General features: G+C 34.6%; 1 protein-coding gene across 1 annotated transcript in view; it reads right to left on the bottom strand.

The window, feature by feature from the left end:
• Positions 1-24,332, bottom strand: part of GRID2 (glutamate ionotropic receptor delta type subunit 2) — a 1,408,631-nt gene that overhangs the window by 222,943 nt on the left and 1,161,356 nt on the right. Inside the window, exon 12 of the mRNA XM_064584815.1 lies at positions 7,698-7,836. Coding sequence (XP_064440885.1) covers positions 7,698-7,836 — 139 coding nt within the window. The remainder of the gene's footprint in view (positions 1-7,697; positions 7,837-24,332) is intronic.

Here is a 24,332-nt window from a genome sequence, read left to right as displayed (position 1 = left end):
TTTAATTGAGAAGGTAAAACAAGCAGAATACTGCCCCAGCACTAGGTAATTCAGGGTGTAAGCCAGGTAGATGCAATGTGGTTTAAAAAAAAAGAGACCCTGAATCTAGTTATGAACACCATGGGGAAGGCTACACAGAGGAAGTAGCATTTGAGCTGTGCTAGGAGAGGGCAAATTGAAGAGGAGCCAAAAGAGAAAACTTGCCTGACAAGCAGATGTCCTGACCCAGGGTTAGTGCGGGTCACTGTCAGTAGCAGATTGACCGTAGTGATGGTTAATCAAGCTAAGGTGAGAAAACAGTGAATTATTCACCCAAGTCCTTATTTATATTTACATTCGGATAAGGCTTCCTGACAGCCAGTGTTTTTTGGGTTTTTTGTTTGTTTGTTTTCTTCTTCTTCTTCTTCTTCTTCTTCTTCTTCTTCTTCTTCTTCTTCTTCTTCTTCTTCTTCTTTTAACATTTGGGGGCTTGGAGGATTAAATGGCGTGACACGAAGACCACACCCAGGAAGAGGGATTAGGAGGAAGGTCTGTGGCAGCCGTGCCTGAAGCAAGAGCAGTAACAACAAGGAGCTTCGAGGTCTAGGGGAGCTGGTAGAAGGAATAATTGAGTGTATGGAATTGTGGACAAAACAATAAAAATGATAGTGATCAGCACCACCGAAAAGGGTGGAGGGAAGAACAGGCCAAGGAATCCACGTGACCTCCTAGAGAAGAAGCAGAAAAATGGAAGCAAACGTATAGTGTATCCAGGAACTGTGCTGGTCTCTTTGTTTCCCATTTATTCTTTACATCAAACCTATGAAGCCGAACATATTATCTTTTACCGTTAGGGAAAATAAGGCTTAAAATGATTATGGAAAATGACAAGATCATTCAGCTAATAAGTGGCAAAGGATTTGAATGCAGATTTATTTAAATTCATGGTCTCCTGTGCCTGTTTCTAGGATACCACGTAACTTAGAAATATCTGAAATTAACTTAGCTAAATTCAGCCATTGATTCTTTCCTGCAGAACTCTTTATTTTTCAGAAAACTTACAGTGACCCTTATGGTTTTCATTCACTCATTTATTCATTTGTTTATTTATTTCATTTGATAAAGATTTAGTGTATTTGCTAATTGTAATGATATGGTCCACTGATTAGGACAAGGTTTCTAGTGCCAGATTGCCCGGGTTTACTATCCTAGCTTTTGGTTTCTCATCTTCACAATGGAGATGAAAACAACATAGGTCTTATGGGGCTATTATGAGAATTAAATGAGAAAATCTAAGCAAAGCATTTAGGAAAGTGTCTGTCATATAGAAAGCACCCAGTAATGTTAGCCACTGTTATTATTAATACTATGCGCCAGGCATTCTGGGACACACTAAGAGCACAAATGTGAATATGGCATGGCCCTTGCCTTTGAAGAATTTATACTCTCAAAGAAAAGACACATGTATATTGGCTAATTGTGCTTGTGCAAATGGATGATGTGGAAGAGAAGGGAGTTCTGGGTCATTTCAGGGAAAGGGGACAGCATGTAAGCTCCATGGAAATACCAAAGTCCTCCAAGAGTGGCTTAACTGGAGCATGAATAAGTGTGAGAATGGATTACAGTTGGTGCCAGTAGAGAAATGAGGCTGGGTCAGCTTTTGAAGGATTCACTATGCTTGGCTATGGAATTGCACTTTATTTTGATTGGATGTAGTAATAATGGAGGTTTCCAAACCAATTTTAAGGACGGAGGAAGGTAACCATCTGGACTCCACACTCGGGATCATAAGCTCGAATGAGAAGAGAATGGAATAGAGGGGAGTAATAGTTGAAGTAAGAGAAAAGAGAGTAAGAAGTGAAACAGTAAGCAGGGAGACTTGGGATCGTACCTCTGGGCATTTATGCCAGAGAAATGAAAACATATCTATACAAAAACAGAAATGCTCATAAATGCCCTAAGCAACTTTATTTGTAATAGCCAAAAACTTGGAATCAACAAAAATTCCATGCAGTAGGTAAACTGTTAAGCAAACTGGTACATCCATACCAGAGATTACTACTCGGCAATAAAAAACAATGAACTATTGATGCATGCAACAACTTGGATAGATCTCAAGGGCATTATGCTGAGAGGGGGGAAAAAGGGGCTATTTCAGAAGGCCACATAGTGTATGATTCAACTTATATAACACTCTTGAAAGGATAAAAATCACAGGAATAAAGGACATAATAGTTATTTTTTTTTTTAAAGATTTTATGTATTTATTTGACAGAGAGAGACACAGCGAGAGAGGGAACACAAGCAGGGGGAGCGGGAGAGGGAGAAGCAGGCTTCCTGCTGAGCAGGAAGCCCGATGCGGGGCTCGATCCCAGATCCCTGGGATCATGACCTGAGCCGAACAGCAGACGACTCAGCCATCCTGGTGCCCCAAGGACATAACAGTTATTATTAGGGGTTGGGGAGGGTGAGGAAGAAGGAGTGTAGAATGAGGGAGATATTTGTAATGATAGGATAGTTTTAGATCTATTGCAGTGGTGGTTATACATTTTGTACATGTAATAAAATGGCATAAAGCTATTTGCATATATTGTATCCATGTCAATTTCCTTGTTTCGATATTGGACTATAATTACTTAAGATGTAACCATGGGGGGGTACTAGGTGAAGGGTACATGGGATCTCACTATGCTATATCTTCACAACTTCCTGTGTATATATAATTACTTCAAAATAAACTGTTAAAAGCTTGTTTAAATATTAATAGAACATATTGCAATATGGCAAGCTATGGATTATTAACACTTTGTCCTTCAAAATTTACAGTATTTTCCTATTTTCTCAATATAGCCCTGTATTACTTCGAAAATGCATTAAATTTACTGAAAATAAGTCTGACTTATTTTTCGATGGCTTAAGGCTAAAAATAATTAACAGGCAGGATAAAATCCATGAATAGCAGACATTGAGATGCAACTTATCTGCAAAATTGCATCTGAAAAGTCATCCAATCAGAGTGATTTCTAGAATTTTCTCACATTAGTAACTCTCTTCTTCCCTACCTGTTTAGTTACGAGGTAGTTAACCACATTTTCTCTTTTAAAAAAATAAACTAAGTCAATATTCCTGCATCTGCTATAAATGTAACTGTTAGCCTAGTTTCTCAAGCCACATTTCTCTTAAATTCCCTTAAGCCTTTGGTATTTTCAAATTAAACAGCCCTGAAACAAGAAGATATGTGATTCAGGTTTATATTAAATAGAAACCTACTAGTTTCCATACACTTCTACATCTTTTCTCTCCCACCCAAGCTCCTCTCCAGAGATAAAGCTGTCTTTCTTCAATGATGTCACTCTCCAGGAAAATTTCCAAATTCTTCAACAAGCTTTATCATGCTCTTCAGGATTTGGTTCCACTTTCCTTTTCTATTTCATTTCCTGCCACTCTCACATCACCCATCTCAATCCAGGAAGGAAATTAACAGATTTTGATCATCTGCCCTTTGCTAGACACTCTCCCAGGAATTTCATACCTCTCTTGCTTTTGCAAATATTCTCCAGGAAGCCACCCCTTCAGTCTTTTGAAATTCATCTTTCAAGATCAAACTCTCAGATGATACCTCTGTGATACCTGATAGTTTTTTACCTTTCTCCTCCCCCTCTTCTCCAAATTATTGAATTAAATCACTCCTTTCCTGTGTTCACACAGCATTTCACAAATAAATCTATCATAAGCTCCTATGTCATTAAATTTTACACTGCTATGTCTCTAACTAAATTGTGACCCAGGGATAATATCTAAATATCTTTGTAGATTCAATACCTAATGTGATGTTTAAATATATATATGTTCAGTTAAATTAAATGAATGAAGCTAATATATTTAGTTTTTATAGTTAGAAATCCCTCCATTTCCAAAAAGCAGGATTGTAATGATCTCTTTGAATAGTAACTTGCTAAAGATAGTTACATAGTTTTGTGCAGGCAAAGGAAAGAAATAAATAATTTCATTAGAGAGCACCTGCCATTTCTACCATTCTCTCTGTACCGACCTGGTGACAGACTTAGATTTCTTTTTTTTTTTGGCTCTCAGATCATAAATTTCCTGACCCCTGAGGAAGGGTAGGCTCTTTTTTTTTTTTAATGTTTTTATTTTATTTTATTATGTTATGTTAATCACCATACATTACATCATTAGTTTTTGATGTAGTGTTCCATGATTCATTGTTTGCATATAACACCCAGTGCTCCATTCAATACATGCCCTCTTTAATACCCATCACCAGGCTAACCCATCCCCCCACCCCCCTCCCCTCTAGAACCCTCAGTTTGTTTCTCAGAGTCCATAGTCTCTCATGGTTCATCTCCTCTTCTGATTCCCCCCCTTCATTTTTCCCTTCCTACTATCTTCTTCTTCTTTTTTTTTTTCAACATATAATGTATTATTTGTTTCAGAGGTACAGGTCTGTGATTGAACAGTCTTACACAATTCACAGTGCTCACCATAGCACATACCCTCCCCAATGTCTAGACAGACTTAGATTTCTAAGTCCAGGATTATTTCATAGTCTATTGTGTGTCACTAAGAAAAACAATTGCTCAATGTTTTTTTTTCTTTTCCAAATGTGAGCAAATGTGGATACAAAAGTCCTGTTATTGGTATGCTAAGGAAAAAGGAGTCTCCTCCAGTGATAGGATAGAATATGGATCTCTCTTTGCATATACTTGGAAAGAAATATATCCCAAATTAGTTTATTCAGTGACTACATGAAGTCAATATTTGTTTAGTCCAACCTCAAACATTATGGTGACTGAATGCTTTAAACATAAAAATGTGGTGGGAATTTGGGATCTCTTTGAATACACCCAAGCTTACTTACAGCCCCGGGAAATGAAAGACCTCAGTTTTCACCTCCAAAGGCTAATCTGATTCTAAAGTTATTAATGACCATAACTGTACAACTGTGATTTCCTTCACAGCTCTTTTCACCTTATATATGAAAGAAGTAGGTTTTTGAAAATTGCATCACAACAAAGACTGATGGAACCAATGTTCATGATGTTATTACCCAGTGTTTACTCTGAAATTACCTTCAAAACTTCACATGCTCCATATCACCATTGCCAATTTTAGCCTGGTTACCAGTAGAAAAAAAGTACATTCCATTTGCTAGATATCTAAAAGCAATTAGCTACCTGTTGTTACCATTCAATCACAATGAACAAGTCCAAATGTCATTAGAGTTTTGTAGAAATTGCATATTCTTTTCCTTCAGAAATTGAGCTGTCTACCTCAATATTACCCACCCCAACTGTGTCATCATCTGTCATATGACATCATATCAAGCAGCAGAACAGAGTTATCATTGAAGGGGTATGAAATTAAGCTTGGGAATGATCTTTTCAGGGAAAATTCACTTTCAAAATTTTAATTAATGGCAAGTGCCAACTAGAAGGTTAGATGTGGATAAATATCTAATTTTGAAAAAGGGGCAAATTTTGTAAAATGTATTCAGTTCCTCAAGAATAAATCTATTGGATTTTTCTTACCAAACTGTAAGAGTTTCTGTCAACTATCTGTTCAGAAGTAGCAGCTTTTCCCCCCTCTCTCACTGACTTCCCTCTAATGATCTCTGTCCCTCTGGGTCTGGAGAAGCAATTTTGGGAATGAACATGTGGCTGGTATATGTGTGCCAATGACATGGCAAAAATGAGCTGAAAAAGGTGTATTGACAAACATTTCTTCATTTAGTGATGAGCAAATCTTATGAATATAAATGATTAAGGAGCATGACATTGGATGGTATTGTGTGTTTTGTCTGTTCTAAGAAAAATTAAACTTGGAATTTTCCAAGGAAGTTTGACATTAGTTGCAAACGGAACTTTAAATGTTTCCAAGAAACATTGCCGGCAATTATGGTTACCAATGCAGCTGAGGCATGAAATTAGAAGATATCTTTTAAGTTTGGGGAGAGAATCAGGCTTCTCTTAATTCCTTTGGCTCTGATTTTCCCCTTTCAAAATTAGTCTAGTGATAAGATTAGAAGGAAGGGAGATTGATTATATCCACTGTTGACTTTTAATAATGTGAGCTGGCATTAGAAAGAAATAATTTTTTAAGAAATGAAGGCTCAGTTATTGTGCATTGTGGAACTATACTCGTGGGAAACATCATGTGAAATTACGATCTTTTTTCCATTAGGTTTTACCTTTAGAGAAACCTTATGGGTGTAAACATTTGATAGAGGCTTCTGCTCCCACTGCTATTGCATAAAAGTCAAGATACAAACTAATGCTGGCAAAGTTGGTAATGACTAAATAGTTCAGATACACACACACACCATGAGGTCTGCAACCCCAGGGAAGCAGATTAGACGAACAAAACTGTAAAAAACCATCACTAGATAAGGAAAAATTTCAGTGGGGAAGACCATGGATTGGTACCGGATTGACATGGGTTAGACTTCCAGCTCTGACACTATTGGCTATGTGATCTTGAGAATTTAACTTGCAAACTTGTTTCTTCATCTACTTTCAATAACTGGATGAAATAATTAACTGTCTGTTATGATTATTAGTTGAATTTGGGGGTTTGAATGTATACCACAGGCAACTGAAAAAATATATCCTACTTCTTTATAGATCATTAATTTTTGATTTTATTTTTAGTATTGTGTTATAACAGTTTTGTGGCTATTAATGGACTTCATTTACAAATTTTTCTAAAGGGAAGAATAACTCTTACATTTTCCTTTAAGAATGAATTAAATCCCTAATGAATTTATTAATAAATCTAATTATTCATAATTTTGAATTGTCAGTTTTGTTGAGAATGAATGTTCTTCAACTCTAAGACAATTCACCCTATCTCATTTTTGGATGAATAAAACATTTTCAGGAAAATGTTTCTGAAAACAATATACAGAACATTATGTTCTAATAAGGCAGAAGTTGTACTGTGGTGCTGATCGTATGGCATGAAACCACAAAAGCAGAACTGGCTTTGCTAGATCATAGGCCTTTGGACTCTCGGGGCTCGTGGGAGTGGCATTCATGAACTGAGACATTGACTTAGGTAACTTTTAGGATTTAAGTAAGTGCACCATTGTTGGTGACAACTTGCCACCCCTGCAGCTGAACAAGCAGCAGTAATAATGACCACAGTAGCTATGACATTAGCTACAATGTAATGAAGAGACAAAGAGAATGTGGTTTTCTCTCTTTAGAGATTCTTTTATCTCTCTCCCTCTTCCTCTGTCCCCTTCTCTCTCTCTCTTTCTCTTTCTCTCTCTTTCCCTACCTGTCATCTATCAATCATCTAATGTCTATCCAACTATTTACTCAGACAGTGCATAATGGGGCAGACTCAAGATAAAAACTGGTATTGTCAAACTTGAAATATATATATATTTTAGTATGACTCTTTTTCCTTCATTTTTACAACGTTGCCCAAATATTGTCATACTTTGTGGAAGCTAAAATACTGAATATGTGTTTTTCTTCCAGGAAAATGTAGGAAGCAATATTAAAATTATACCCAGAATTTTATTTTATAAAAAATGTTCTATAATACAGTGATAATTGCATATCACAAAATTAAGCCTTTATTCAAAAGGAGGATGTAAATTTATTATCAGATACCTCATACTTATTTAAATAGCTTTGGCTAGTCTTGTCATTCCTCATGCTTTATGGATACTGGAATCTTTGTCTACTTACTGGATGGAGCTTTCAATGCGGGTAATAGTGAGGAAAGCAGCAAGATTTGCTGTGTAAGATGAGATGACAATCAATGCAAATAACCACCAAGCCCCCATCATCATTCGAGTAGCCAGAGTCGTGTATGGGACCTCTCCACCTGTGGAAAGAAGCAAATAGAATAAAAGAACATCAACAAGTATTTATTGAGAATCTGAGGTCATTCACAATCAATACCAAATTAACTTTTAAGTTAATTTTTAAGTACTGAAAAATCTTTTGACCTAACAACATCAGCGTGGATTTCTGTATTTTGGTTATGTTTATTACTTCATATTTAATTCCCTTTTATGATGCTATGTAAGACCCAGCCAAAAAGAAGCATGATACATATTTAGTATAACTTGTTTCAGTGATACTTCTTCAAACTTCTTGTTCAAACTTAGAATTAATTATCCTCTTATTATAACCACAGATAGCTACTTTATTTCCAAATGCTTCATTATTCAGTAGTTAGGTGATGTTAATACTATTATGCCCATATTTAATATAACTTTCCAGATTTCTACTTCAATAGATAATATTGAAAATTATTTTTTGGTTAATTTCCCTAGAATCATAGGTTACTTTTATATGTATGTATATATATTTATATATAACATACAATATATATAATTATTTTATATATATATCACATCTTCTTTATTCATCTATTGATGGACACTTGGGTTGCTTCTATATCTTGGCTATTGTAAATAATGCTGCAGTGAACATAGGGGTACATATACCTTTTTAAAATTAATTTTTAAAAATTCCAGTATAGTTAACATACAATGTTATATTAGCTTCAGGTGTATGATACAGTGATTCAACAATTCTTTTTTTTTTTTCTTTTTAAGATTTTATTTATTTGGCAGAGAGAGACACAGCAAGAGAGGGAACACAAGCAAAGGGAGTGGGAGAGGGAGAAGCAGGCTTTCTGCTGAGCAGAGAACCCGATGCGGGGCTCGATCTCAGGACCCTGGGATCATGACCTGAGCCGAAGGCAGACGCTTAACGACTGAGCCACTCAGATGCCCCAGTGATTCAACAATTCTATACATTACGCAGTGCTCATCATGATAAGTGTACTGTTAATCCCCTTCACCTATTTCACCCATTTCCCTACCCACCTCCCCTCTGGAAACCATCAGTTTGTTCTGTATAGTTAAGAGTTTGTTTCTTGGTTTGTCTCTCTCATTTTTTTTTTCTTTTGCTTGTTTGTTTTGTTTCTTAAATTCTACATATGAGTGAAATCATATGGTATCTGTCTTTCTCTGATTGACTTATTTCACTTAGCATTATACTCTCTAGCTCCATCCATGTTGTTGCAAATGGCAAGACTTCATTCTTTTTTATGGCTGAGTAATATTCCATTATATATACCACCTCTTCTTTATCCATATATCAATGGACACATCAACAATTTCTTTAAATGTAAACAGAGTAAATTTTCCAATTAAAAGACATAGAATAGATGAATGGATTAAAAAAAATCAAGATCTGACAATATGCTATCTACAAAGACTAACTTTAGTATTAAAGATACATATAATGAGACTGAAGGAAAAAAGAATATTTCAAGCAACACTGATAACAACAATAACAAAAAGCAGGGACAGCTATACTTATTTCAGACAAAACAGACTTTAAACTAAAAATGATAAAAAGAGACAAAGAAGGTCATTATGTAATAAGAGGGTCAACACAGAACAATTACAAATATTTATGTTCCCAGCACTGGAACAGTTAAATACATAAAGCAGAAACTAACAGAGTTAAAGAGAAATAAACAGTAATACAGTAATAGGTGAGGACTTCAATATCTCTCTTAACAATGGATAGGTCATTCAGACAGAGAATCAATAAGGAAACAGTGAACTTGAAAAACACTGTAGACTAAATGGACCTAACAGAGATAAACTAAACATTTTATCCAAACAGTAGCTACACATTCTTCTCAAGTGCACATGAAGCATTTTCTACAATAGAGCATATATTAGAACACAAAACCTGTCTTAGAAAATTTAGGAAGATTAAAATTATACCAAGTATCTTCTCTGACCACAATGGCATGAAACTAGAAATCAATAACAAGAGGAAACCTGGGAAGTCATGAACACATGGAAGTTAAGCAACACTCTCTTGAACAACCAATGAATTAAAGAAGAGATTAAAGGAGAAATAAAAAAGGTTTCTTGACACAAATGAAAGTGGAAATACAATATACCCCAGCTTGTGGAATACACCAAAAGCAGTTCTAAGAGGCAAGTTCATAGCCATAAACACCTGTATTAAGGAGCAAGAATCCCAAATAAACAACTTAACTTTAGGCCATAAGAAAGTAGAAGAAGAAGAAACTGAGCCCAAAATTAATAGAAGAAAGAAAAGGATAAATATTAGAGCAGAAATAAATCAAATATATAACAGAAAAACAATTGAAAAGATTAACCAAACTAAAAGTTGATTCTTTAAAAAGATAAACTAAATTGACAAACCTTTAACTAGAATAAACAAGGAAAAAAAGAAAGAACCCAAATCAATTTAACTATAAATAAAAAGGAGACATTATAACTGATACCAGAGTAATTCACAGGATCATAAGAGGCTACTATGAACAACTATTCACCAATAAACTGGACAACCTAGAAGAAATGGAAACATTCTGAGAAATGTGTATAATTTTCCAAGACTGAATCAGGAAGAAATACAAAATCTGAATACACCATTTACTAATAAGAAAATTGAGTCAATAATAAAATATCTCCCAACAAAGTAGAGCCCAGGACCAGATTGCTTCACTGGTGAATTTTACCAAACATTTAAAGAATTAACAACAATCTTCAAACTCTTCCAAAAAAACAGAAGAGGAGGGAATCCTCTCAGACTTATTTTAGGAAGCCAGCTTTATCTTGCACCCAAACCAGGAAAGGACACTAATGGAAAGAAAAACCATAGGCCAATATCCCTGATGAATACAGATGCAAAAATTCTCAATAAAATCGTAGCAAACCAAATACAGCAGCACATTAAAAAGAATCATTCACCAAGAAAAGTGGAATTTATCCCTGAAATGTAAGGATGGTTCAACATATGCAAATCAACAAATGTGATACAAGACATTAATTAATTAATTAATTTCATTAAGAATGAAAGAAAATAATCATAATTATCTCAATAGATGTAGAAATGCATTTGAGAAAATTCAACATCTATTCATGATAAAAATTCAACACATTAAGCACAGAAGGAACATATCTCTTGGCACATATGACAAGCTTACAGCTAACATCATACTGAATGGTCAAAGGTAGAAGGCTTTTTCTCTGAAATTGGGAACAAGATAAAGGTGCCCACTTTCATTACTCCTTGTCAACATAATATTAGAAGTCCTAGCTAGAGCAATCAGGCAAGACAAAGAAATAAAAGGTATCAAAATTGGAAAGGTAGAAGAAAAATTGTCTCTATTTGCAGATGACATGATTTTATATATAGAAAATCCTAAAGATTCAACTAAAAACTATTAGATCTAATCAATGACTTCAGTAAAGTTGCAGGACACAACTTTAAAATATGAAAATCAGTAGCATTTCTATACATTAACAACAAATTTCCTAAAAAAGAAATAAATCAATTTCATTTACAACAGCCTCAAAAAGAGTAAAATATTTAGGAGTAAATTTAATTAAAGAGGTGAAAGAGATCTACTCTGAAAACTACAAGACACTGATGAAAGAAATCGAAGAAGACACAAAGTAATGGAAAAGTATCCTATGTTCATGGATTAGAATTAATATTGTTAAAATGTCAATACTATGAAAATCCATCTATAGATTCAATGCAATTTCTAGCAAGATTCCAATGGCATTTTTTAAAGAAGTAGGAAAAGCACCTTTAAAATTTATATCGAACCACAAAAGACCCCAAATAGCCAAAGCAATCCTGAGAAAGAAGAACAAAGCAGGAGGCATCATACTTCCTGATTTCAAGCTGTACAATAAAGCCACAGTCATCAAAACAGTGTGGTACTGGCATAAAAACAGACAAATAGACCAATGAACAGACTTGAGAGCCCAGAAATAAACCTATGCATGTACAGTCAACTAATATTTGACAAGGGAGCAAAAATACTCAATGGAAAAAAACATATTCTCTTCAATAAGTCGTGCTAGAATAATTGGATATTCACATGTAAAAGAATGAAATGACTAGGAGCGCCTGGGTGGCTCAGTCGGTTAAGCGTCTGCCTTCGGCTCAGGTCATGATCCCGGGGTCCTGGGATCAAGCTCTGCTTTGGGCTCCTTGCTCAGGGGGGAGCCTGCTTCTCCCTCTCCCTCTGCCTACAGCTCCCCCTGCTTGTGCTCTCTTTCTCGCTATCTCTATCTCTCTCTGTCAAATAAATAAATAAAATCTTAAAAAAAAAAAAAGAATGAAATGACTATTTCTTACACCACTCACAAAAATTAACTTGAAATTGGTTAAAGACTTAAATGTAATACCTGAAACCATGAAACTCCTAGAAAAAACTTAGAAATAAAGCTCCTTGACATGGGTCTTGTCAATTTTTAGATATGACACCTAAAGCACAAGCACCAAAGTCAAAGATAAACAAGTGGGACTACATCAAACTAAAAAGCTTCTACACAGCAAAATCAACCATCAATAAAGTGGAACCTACAAAATGGAAAAAAATATTTGTAAACCAATCATCTGATAAGGGTTCTTGTAAAAATATATAAAGAAGTCATACAACTTGATAACAAAAAAATAACCCAATTAATAACTGGGCAAAGGACCTGAAGAGACGTTTCTCCAAAGATGTATGAAAGACCAATAGGTACATGAAAAGATGCTCAACATCACTAGTCCTTAGGGAAACGCAAACGAAAACCACAATGAGATAATTACCCCATGCGTGTTAGAATGGCCATCATCAAAAAGGTAAGAGATAACAAATACTGGTGAGGATGTGGAGGAAAAGGAACCCTCCTGCACTGTTGGGGGAATTGCAAATTTGTGCAGCCACTATGGAAAACAGTATGGAGGCTCCTCAAATAATTAAAAATAAAATTATCATAAGATCCAGCAATACCATTTCAGGGAATATATCCAAAGGAAATGAAAACTACTAACTTGAAAAGGTATCTACACCCCTAGGTTCACAGCAGTGTTATTTACAATAGCCAAGACATGGAAACAATCTAAGTGTCCACTAATGGATGGATGGATAAGGAAGATGTTATATATATATATATATATATATATATATATAAAATACCTACAATAGAATATTATTTATCTACAAAAAATAAGGAAATCCTACCATTTGCGACAACATGGATGGAATCTGAAGGCATTATGTTAAGTGAAATAAGTGAGATAGAGAAAGACAAATGATCTCACTTATATGTGGAATATTAAAAAAAAAAAACTCATATAAAAATACATCAGACTTGTGGTGACCAGAGGCACAGGGTGGCGGGAGGGGGAATTGGAAGAAGTTGGTCAAATGTACAAACTTCCAGTTATAAGATAAATAAGTACTAGAGATATAATATACAACATAATAACTGCAGCAAACACAAAATGAATCATACAAAAAAAGTTGAGAGTTCATCTTAAACGATCTCATCACAAGAATGTTCTTTTTCTCATATCTATATGAGAAGATGGATGTTAGCTAAACATACTGTGATAATCATTTCACAATATGTGTGAATCAATCCATCATGTTGTATGCTTTAAACTTATACAGTGATGTGTGTCAATTATTTTTCAATAAAACTAAAAAAAATGATCATTGGAATTCATTACATCAGCACTATAAAGTAGAGAATTCCTATAATCATTTGGTAGATGCAGAAAAGGCACAGATAAAATTTAACATTAGTCTTCAAAAAAAACAACAAACCTAGAAATAATCCAGCAAACTAGAAATAAAAGAATTGTTCTTAGTTTCACAAAGAGAATTTTCAGGAAAACTGTAGCAAACATCATTCTTATTAATAAAATAAATATATATATTTTTGAAGATTTTATTTTTTTGAGAGAGAGGTAGAGAGAGAGCCAGAGACAGCACAAGCAAGGGGAGGGGCAGAGGCAGAGGGAGAAGCAGACTCCCTGCTGAGCAGGGAGCCCGATGTGGGGCTTAATCCCAGGACCCCGGGAGCATTACCTGAGCTGAAGGCAGACACTTAACCACTAAGCCACCCAGGTGCCCCAAAATAAATATTTTTTAGAGACTCTGTTAAAGGCTACAAGTTGTTACCATTTGTATTCAATTGAAGGTCCACAGTGTACTGCAACAGCCAAACAACATCAACAACAATAAAAAAAAGAAAAAATACTTAAGAATTGGAAAAAAATGAAATAGAAGTTATGGATTGGAGCTGGTATGAATATGTATGTAGAAAGAATATAGGGTAAATTACTAAAATTAATTTTAGTTATCAGTTTACTATGGTACAGACTCAATATTCAAAAATCAATCAGATATGTATACCAGCAACAAAACCTTAAAACATGGAATTAAATATATATACCATTTGCAATAGCATTGAAAATACCTAGGAATAAAGATGTAAAAGACCTCTATGTGAATAAACTTTCTTGACTGAAGTATTAAATAAATGGATGAGTATATCATATTTATTGATCTAAAGACTCAGTATTACGAAGATACAGTCTTTTCAAATTGATCCATAGATTAACTGAATTGCCAATCCAAAATCCGCAGGTTCTTTTTGTGAGAGAGACAGAGAGAGAATGAAATGCTGAATGTAAAATTTATATGAAATTGCAAAAGGATAAAAATAGCCAAGACAATGTTCAAGAAAAAGAAAAAGCTGACTGTAGTCAGCTGCAGTCAGCCGGTCTAGCTGACTATAGCTGTATACAGTAATTAAGGCAGCGTGGTATTTATACAAGGATAGACCATATCAATGAAAATTATCCATGTATACATAGACACTTGATTTATGCCCAGCTGGTGCAGCAATATATAGAGAAAGGGAGATCTTTTCAGTAAGTACCACTAGGTCAATTTGGATATACATGTAAAAAATAGTAAAACTTTTCTCCTAATTTACAACATACACAGAAATCAATACCAAATGGCTTATATATAAATATATAAAATATCAACAGTAAAGCTTCTGAAAATAAGATAAGAGAATGTATCTAATATATCCACAAGATCAGGTAGCAAAAAATTTCTTGAACAGAGTACAAAAAATTGATAGATTTGACTACAGTAATACTTTGTAGTTCAAAAGACACCACTAAGAGAGTGAACATAAGTCACAGTAGAAGATATTTCCCAAACACATATCTAACAAAAATAACTTCTTTAAATCAGTAAGAATAAAATAGACAGTAATTAGAAAAATGGGCAAGAGTCTTCACAAAAGACAAATGGCAATCAAGGTGAAAACATGGCAACCTCATTAGTTATTAGGTTTATGCAAACTAAAAGAAAAATGGAATACTACTACAGAACCACCAGAATGATTAAAGTAAATAAATAGACAATATTAATTGTTGGTAAGGATGTGGAGTTACCAGAGTACTATTGGTGGGATTGTAAATTGATTCAATCATTTTGATAAACAATTTGGCAGCATCTCTGAAAACTACTATATGCTTTTCTTAAGACTCAGCAATTCCACTCTTTAGGTATATACCCCAAAGAGGAATATGTGTACCCAGAGACAAGCACAGATAAGGTTCATAGCAACATTATCCATAACAGCCTCAAAGTGGAAACAGCCTAGACACTCTTTGAGAGTAGAATGCATAAATAAATTACGTTATAGTCATACAATGGAATATTGTACAGAAATGTAAACAAACAGATTTCATTTAAATATAGCACCATAGATGGATTTCACAAACTAAGTGTTGAGTAAAAAACAAACAAAAGAACTGCATACTGTATGATAACTGTTCAAAAACAGGCAGCGAGAATGGGAAGGCTGGTAATCCTGTAAGCGGTTACCTTTGGGGGTAAACAGTTAATGGTTGAGACAGGGCAATGGGGGCTGTGTCACTGGTACTGTTCTATCTTTTTCTAGGTAGTAATTACACAGGTGTTCCATTGTTGGTGGTAATACATTGGGTTGCATATTTAAATTTTGTGTACTTTTATGTATGTAAATAATATTTCACAATTACATAAAACCAAGGAATAGAAGAAAGGAGAGAGAAACAAAGACCACTTTTTCCCTTTTTTTCTCCCTCTTTTTTTTATCTCTGTCTCCACAATTTGAAAAAAAAAAAAGTATTTTCCTAGATTCAGGATGCTAGAAGAGACGGAAGACAAAAAATTATCTACTAAATCAAAAGCACAACCCATGGCTAAGGTAGAGCAGAATTTAGACTGGCAATTCCCAACAGTTCAGGGTGTGCAAAAGTCTGACTCTAAGGTTGGGTATTTTGATTTTGATAACTCCTGGTGAATCTGAAGTCTCCCAATATCACTCTGTAGAAGCATGTGGAATTAGTATTTTGCAGAATGACCCCTCTGCTATAGGGAAAAATCTTAACACAGATTTGCATGTTGATGTGACTGGTTTGCCACATCAAAAAATATATCAACCTTGCTACCGTATGTATTATCTTGCTTATAAAAGTTGTTAAAGAGATAAAACAATGTTTTTTCTGCAGGCAAGATTGTAAAACTTGATCATTTCACCTGAGTCAGGCAAAATTTTGTTGCTCTAAGTCTTTGTGTGAGTATATATATATATGCATCTTTATGTGTACCTGAAAATAGGGAAGAGTTAGTATTTAAGACTCTTCAATTTGGTTGTTTGGTATCAGCTTCTCATAGGTTTTAAAACTCACAGAGTGTTTATAATATAATCTTGGACTTTGGAACTCTTTTATGAAATATGATCAAGAAAAAAAGAGAAAATTATTACCTTTCCTTATAAACATTCTTTTTTTTCAAAAATTGGATGCTTATTGGAACCAGGTTACTAGCAGAATGGCTAAAAACTCTTACAGCAAATAGGAAATTTCCAATATTATGGGTGACTGACTATGTTCAAGTAAACTGGTTAACAGGAGTGTCAATAAACATTAAAATGTTTCACACTTACAAAATCACAGTTTAGAAAATATAAAGAAAGATATTGTTTGCAATTAGCCATTGACAGGGTACTCCCATTTAAGGATGAGAGAGAATGTACAAATCTCCTAAATGCTTAAAGTATTTATGTCATATTTATATGTTAGTCAATTCTTTGGAGCTCATTCATAAATAGTCAAATTGACGGACTGCCTGTGACTAGATCTGAAAGTGCTTTAATATTTTTTCCTTTGGTAGAGGGTGCAGGGGTAAGAAGAAGGGGCATGTGAGATTCAGGTAAGATTTGCTGTTGGCCACAGCATAGTAGGTCCACTGTTTGAACCCATTTGCATGGGTTTCTACAATGTGGCATGTCGATTACTGTTACAACAATCAGCTTTAGGTGATAAAGAGGGATAATGTAAAATCATATTGTGTTAGAGTGTGAAAGTTGTGTCTTTTAAAATTACCTTTTGATACTTTCTTACCATGGCAAGAACAAAACCTCAGCTTGGGGATAATAAGTGTCCTTGAAATTTTGTATCTATTTTTATAAAGGTAAGGCAAATCATAAACTCCCTTTGACAGACAACATAAACTAACTAGAGTTTAATAATGTTTCAGTTGCATTATACTTACGCTTTCTATTAGTGCAAACGGCACTGCTTTTATATTTGTATCCGCAAACATAACCTTTATTAACAACTTTGACCCCTCTAGAATCTCAGTTTCAAATATTCCATTCTCCTATGCCATCATCTATCTTTTTTTTTAAGTTTTTATTTTAATCATCAGGTGCTCATCATCATCTATCTTTTGAGCTTCCTTCTTCCACCAAGTCTATAGACCCACCAAACAAATGCTGCAATGAACATAGGGGTGCATATATCTTTTTGAATTAGTTTTCATTTTCTTCAAACAGATACCCACTAATGAAAGTGCTGGATCACGTGGTAGTTCTATTTTTAATTTTTTGAGGGATCTCCATCCTGTTTCCCAGAGTAGCTGCACCAGTTTGCTTTCGCACCAACAATGCACAAGGGTTCTTTTTTCTCCACATACATGCCAGCATTTGTTATTTCTTTCTTTTTGATAATTGCCATTCTGACAGGTGTGAAATGATATCCCATTGTGGTTTTGGTTCGTACTGAGATTTTCATGTGCCTGCTGGCCATCTATATGTCTTCTTTGGAAAAATGTCTCTTCAGAACCTCTGTCCGTTTTTTAACCAGATTGTTTGTTGTTATTGGATTGTATGGGTTCTTTATGTATTTTGGATATTAACCCCTAATTGGATATATGATTTGCATATGCCTTCTTCAATTCAGTAGGTTATCTTTTTATTTTGTTGATGGTTTCCTTTACTGTGCAGAAGCTTTTTAGTTTGATGTAGCCTCATTTGTTTATTTTTACTTTCATTTCCCTGAAAAATCAGAACCAAACCAAACCAAACCAAACAAAAACCACAAAACATTGCTAAGACTGATGTTAAGGAACTTACTGCCTGTTTTCTTCTAGGAATTTTATAGTTTCAGGTCTTATATTCAAGTCTTAATCCATTTTGAGTTAATTTTTGTATATGATGTAAGATAGTGGTCCAAATTTATTCTTTTGCATGTAGCTGTTAAGTTTCCCCAACACCATTTATGGAAGAGACTGTCCTTTTCCCATTTTATATTCTTGCCTCCTTTGTTATAAATTAATTGACCAAATATGTGTGGATTTATTCCTAAGTTAAAGATTGTGGTTCCAGCTAACTGCTCTGAAGCCTTCAAATAATACAAAGGGTAAAGGAGAAATTGAAGGCAATGAATACTCAACTCATAAATAGGGTAAAATTTGAAAGTCCTGTTGGCAGCTTTGAAGCAGTCTCTTAAATTACATAGTTCCAGGGCGCCTGGGTGGCTCAGTCGTTAAGCATCTGCCTTTGGCTCAGGTCATGATCCCAGGGTCCTGGGATCGAGTCCCACATCGGGCTCCCTGCTCGGCAGGAAGCCTGCTTCTCCCTCTCCCACTCCCCCTGCTTGTGTTCCTGCTCTCGCTATGTCTCTGTCAAAAAAATAAATAAAATCTTAAAAAAAAAAATTACATAGTTCCAGGGCAGATATGACTGAGGACAAAACTTGGGCTTGACTGCAAGGGTAGCACAAGTCAATCTCCAATAAAATCTTCTGCCTTATAAAGTCTCTCATGATAAGTGAAGGGCATTGATGGGAAATCTGAGTTTCAAAATCCCTCTGAACCTCCTTGGTATAAGAAGCAATCTCTCATGGCTTCTGAAGGAATCAGCCTTTCTCTGCAAAATGATTCTCAATGACTAGACCTGGGGAATCACAGTTCTCTCCTGGACTCACCTAACTCACCCCTTATTGCCTCCAGATACAAGTTAGATCCCAAATAACTGTCAGAGAAGTGTAAAGCCCACTTATAAAAGTTTTGTACCATACAGGATGGAGTATAAGTATCAATTAGGGCAAATATGTTACCTTGGCTGGTAATGATTTGGGATTTGATATTTAAGATACTGACTTGATACTTGTGACTGGTGGTAGTAGTTTGTTAGATTGGCTAACTGAAGGATGGACCAAGAATGAATGGATTTTTGAGGTAACCTATACACAACTTCTCTGGTATTCTATAGATATTCAGGGAGGTGGGAATGTTAGAATGGATTTGTTCTGAACAAACTTTCATCTCCCTATCTGGGAAAGGGACAATCCCTTCACCAAACATGAAGAAATGCTTGGGAGGGGGCTGTAGCACAAGCATCTCTGAAGAGTTCTGTATGCTGGTACTCGTAGGCAATGTATAACAATGTAATGGTAGTATAAAACCTTTGTAAAGCAATGTCAAATACGGTCGTATAAACCTCTAAATTTCCAAAAATAGAATACCTCAGGTAGTGATAGTGTATCTGACTGGGGAAATATTATTTACCAGTGAAAATGTAATAAATAGGATATAAAATTATAAATGTGGCATGACTATTAGTATAAAAAAATTGAATTTTTTATATCAAATTGAATATAGTATCCCAGGTTGGCAGAGGCTAAGTGGAGGTGTTTAACTATCAGAGACAAGGTAAAATTCCTATAATATGACGTGGCTGTTTATGAATGGTAACTGGAGTGTACTGTCTGTCCGTCAGCAATAGTTTATCACAGGGTTCCTAAATATGAAATAGCTAGTTAGCCTACCAAGGCGTTTCTTGATATGTATAGGAAAAAAGATTCTAGATCTGAGGGCAGAAATGTAGCCTCCAAGTCTAGTTCCTAGAACTCATCCAGTTTATGATTCAGAAACCCCGTATTAAAGAAAAGGGCAGGTTAACATTTGTTGATATGTTCTTTTTGAGATTTTTCTTAAGTATTTTTTTTTAAGATTTTTTATTTATTTATCTGAGAGAGAGAATGGGAGACAGAGAGCATGAGAGGGGGAGGATCAGAGGGAGAAGCAGACTCCCCGCTGAGCAGGGAGTCTGATGCGGGACTCAATCCCAGGACCCCGGGATCATGACCTGAGCCGAAGGCAGTTGCTTAACCAACTGAGCCACCCAGGCGCCCCTCTTAAGTATTTTTAATACCAATAGTCAGACCACATTTATAATATTGTATTCTATTTTTTCACATTTATAAACATTTTAATTTTATTTTAAAGCTTTTATTTTAATTCCAATTAGTTAACACACAGCATTTTATTAGTTTCAGGTATACTAGATAGTGATTCAACACTTCCATACATTACCTGGCGCTCATCACAAGTGCCCTCCTTAATGCCCTATAATATTGTATTCTGTTTATTACATTTTCACTGGCTGAACAATATTTTCCCAGTCAGATATACTACAGCCTACTTGAGTATCATAGTTTTGGAAATGTAGAGGTTCTATGCTACCATGTATTACATTGCTATAAACATCTTTTTTGATAGAATCCATGAAGAGAAGTTATTTGGTGAAAGAAATGAAATTTTTTATGTCTTATACAAGTGTTAAGCATTTTCAAATACATTTTATAATATTGAACAAATAGAGACTGGTAATGTTACTCCTCTTTTGTTAACTTATGTCTTTCTGAAGTGTTGACATTTCAGTTGAATGACAAAATATTGTCCTGGAGTAACTGATAAGTCTATTTCCAGATAAGCAAAAGGAGGCTAGGAGGCATTAGATGATGTAATCAAAATGGCAATTTCCTATACATAAGAAGACTTCTCTAACTTAATATTTACATTTTCATAGTAATTATAATACATGTAAAGCTGCTTGTAAAGAGCAGTTCCTTCTTTCCAACTCTTTAACATTATTTATACACTTCTGTTTTGAGGAGTTCTTAATCAGTTGAATAAAAAATCTTGGCATATTTCCCGTTTCCTTAATTAAGGACAGTCTTTTACACATACAAATGCCATCTATACATAATGCCCTAAAATAAGGATGTTCTTCTGATGAAATAAATAAAAGATCATTACCACTATAATGCAGATATAGGATATCAACATTACCCAAAATGTTCCTTTGTGCTTCTTTCTGGTCAATCTCTATCCCCCATGCTTGGCACCAGGCAAGGCAAATCTGCTTTCTGTCACTGTGAAATATTTTTCTTTTTCTATATAAAGTTCTTTTTAATTTCATATAAATGGAATGTAGTCTTTTGGGTCTGGCTTCATTTTACTTAGCACAAATGTTTGAGATTCATTCATGTTGTTCCATGTGTTAGTGGCTTATCCCTTGTTAGTGCTAAAAAGCATTCCATTGCATATATCACGATTTGCTTATTCATTCACCGGTAACTAGACATTTGTATTGTTTCCAGTTTTTGGCTATTATAAATACATTTTCTATGAACCTTTGCAAAAAGAAAATGTTATTTCAACATTAGAACTTCCTACAGAAGAAGATAATCTTTATAATTCTTGAAATTTCAGGATTAACAGAAGTAGGTAAGTTTTACTGAACTCAGTACTGTGGGATATTTCTAATGAATACATTTGAAAAATGTTAAACTAAAAATTAATTATAATCCAATTAAATAACTGCTAGCTATACCACATAACCCATATATGCTGATTTTAACTTAAGTTTCATGTATCCACTGCTGTAACTCATTGTAGAACTGAATTGAATTACATAGCTAGTAAATGTAACACTTGGCAGCTTCTTTTCACAATGTTTTCATTATTCCAGCCCATATAAAATTCCCGCTGTTCCTAATGAGCTAAAGAATTAAAAACAGCCAATCGAAAGCCAATTTTCCTGTCTGATCTTACAAAATTAAAACATTTGAGATTTTAGTAACTTAATCGATAAAGGGATTTCAGTTTCCCAGTTTGTAAGGTGGACTACAATATAGTTTTACACAAGTTGTAACCTAAGTAATAGTCAAGGATCTTGAGGTTAAGTGCTACAGTGAAAGGTAAGCTCCCCTAAGTGCAACATTAAGATGTATGGATGAACACTACATATAGTGTTTACTATGATTCCCCACCAAAAACTGGTTTACTTTCCTATCCACAAGGATTGGGGCAGTGATGGTATTTAGAAACCCTTGTGGTAAATTCTTTCCCTAGATCTTATTTAATTAAGGCTTTTTCCCCCCCATCCTGTACTAACTGCTTTTATTCAATTCTACTGGAAACATGATCATAGGATGAGTGAATTGAACTAAATCTACTGAAAGTAACTTGTTATACATGAACTTTATTGGGTCAGACAAATCTTTTAGAATACTAATTAGCAAAATCCTTTTTTTATGGAACTAGCTAACCCATCCTGAATTAAGAAATGTACCTTTTTAGAGATTTTGAAATTACACTGATATTAGAAGTTCCTTTCTACTTTTTTTTTTTTTTTAAGATTTTATTTATTTATTTGAGAGAGAGAGAATGAGAGACAGAGAGCATGAGAGGGAGGAGGGTCAGAGGGAGAAGCAGACTCCCCGCTGAGCAGGGAGCCCGATGCGGGACTCGATCCCAGGACTCCAGGATCATGACCTGAGCCGAAGGCAGTCGCTTAACCAACTGAGCCACCCAGGCGCCCCATCCTTTCTACTTTTTAAGTTTATTTTTTTTAATAAAGCAGCTTCAGTATGTTTGAAATGGACATGCTAGTTGGAAGGCTTTATAGTGTATATTACTTTTTGCTGAGATTTCCACTAATCCATAGAACTGCATTTTATGGTATTAATGGTTACTTTGAAGTTTTAGCACAAAGCAAAATGGGTCAGTGTGCCACATATCTTCCTTGAATTTTTATTTGCAACAAAAAATGCATTTGCTTACTTTTTTTTCTGTTTCCTTTCCCAGTATCTATCAAAAGGACCCTTGTAAATTTTAATGATTAAAAATAAGTTTTTGCATCTAAAGAACATTGATATCACAACCAAATTTCAAAATTATGGTAGAATGTATCTCAAACCCTCATTGACACCCAGAATATTTCCCAACACTTGTATGGTTTCCACAGTTATGATTTTGCCAAAACTACACACATTTAAGAGGTGCCCCTAGAAATATCTTCAGCTTCTGTATTCATGCTCTAATTATATCTATTTCATTATACTATTTTAGAGGTCTTGCTAAAAAAAAAATAAGTAAAAAGAGGGGAGAAACCAAATAGTTTCATCCTTTCTCTCTTGGTTTGTCTTTAGCTCTGTTAGTAAATGTCTTGCTTTGTAAAACTCAAGAGCATAAATCCAAGATTTTGGTAAAATATTTAAGTGTATAGTACACAGAATTTTTCTATCTAATATTACACAATTAAAATATTTGAGATTTTAGTAATTCAATTTACAAAGAAAGAAAGATACTCAAAGCCTCTAAAATCTTCAGATAGTTTTCAAGTAGTTTGGTTCAGAGATGAACTGAGATTTTTGAAGTCACTGTACGTTACCACTTTGTTTTCTCTGTCTACCATATTTGTCTTCATGTCCTTTTAGTTTATTTTTTATATACTAAATTATTTGATTCATATTTTAGGTGCTTTGTTTCTATTTTTAATACATTGATAGATATCAATTGCTTATCTGTTCACCAAAAAAGAAAAAAAAAGGAACAGTACATGACTTGAGCAACAAATAAATAGTGATTTTAAAAAAATACCCAAATATCATTTTCTGGAGGCCCCTAAATTATTCTTTTTTCTTTCTGTACTATTTTTCTTGCTACCTGCTGATTTTACCACAGACTTGCAACAAAATGAGGACTGGGAAAGGTACTCAGTGAGGAAATGTTGTCTGGATGACTAGTCATTTGTCAAACAGCATGAAGCAAGACTGCCAGTGAGTCTGGCCTGCCACTCCAGAGTGATGTATTAGTTTTTAATGTTTTAAAATAATTATAGCAAGGCCTAAGCCACCATATAAAACCACTATATAAATTCTAGTGCCATCATCAACACCAGTTTTCAGAGACCCAATCAATCAGTGGTTCTGAGCAAAACTGCACCCATTTTACCAATCCCAGAAGCATCAAAGTTCAAAGGGTAAGAAGCAGTTGTCAACAGGAATCAAAAGTGAAGTGGATCTCGAAGTGAAACTTCCATTACCTCT

This window comes from Mirounga angustirostris, unplaced genomic scaffold, assembly GCF_029215605.1.
Source record: "Mirounga angustirostris isolate CCGP_5_RB_7025 unplaced genomic scaffold, mMirAng1.0.hap1 SCAF_2, whole genome shotgun sequence".
In the NCBI taxonomy this organism is placed as follows: domain Eukaryota; kingdom Metazoa; phylum Chordata; class Mammalia; order Carnivora; family Phocidae; genus Mirounga; species Mirounga angustirostris.
Note: the sequence above shows the minus strand (reverse complement) of the source record. Positions and strands in the feature narration are given on the sequence as shown.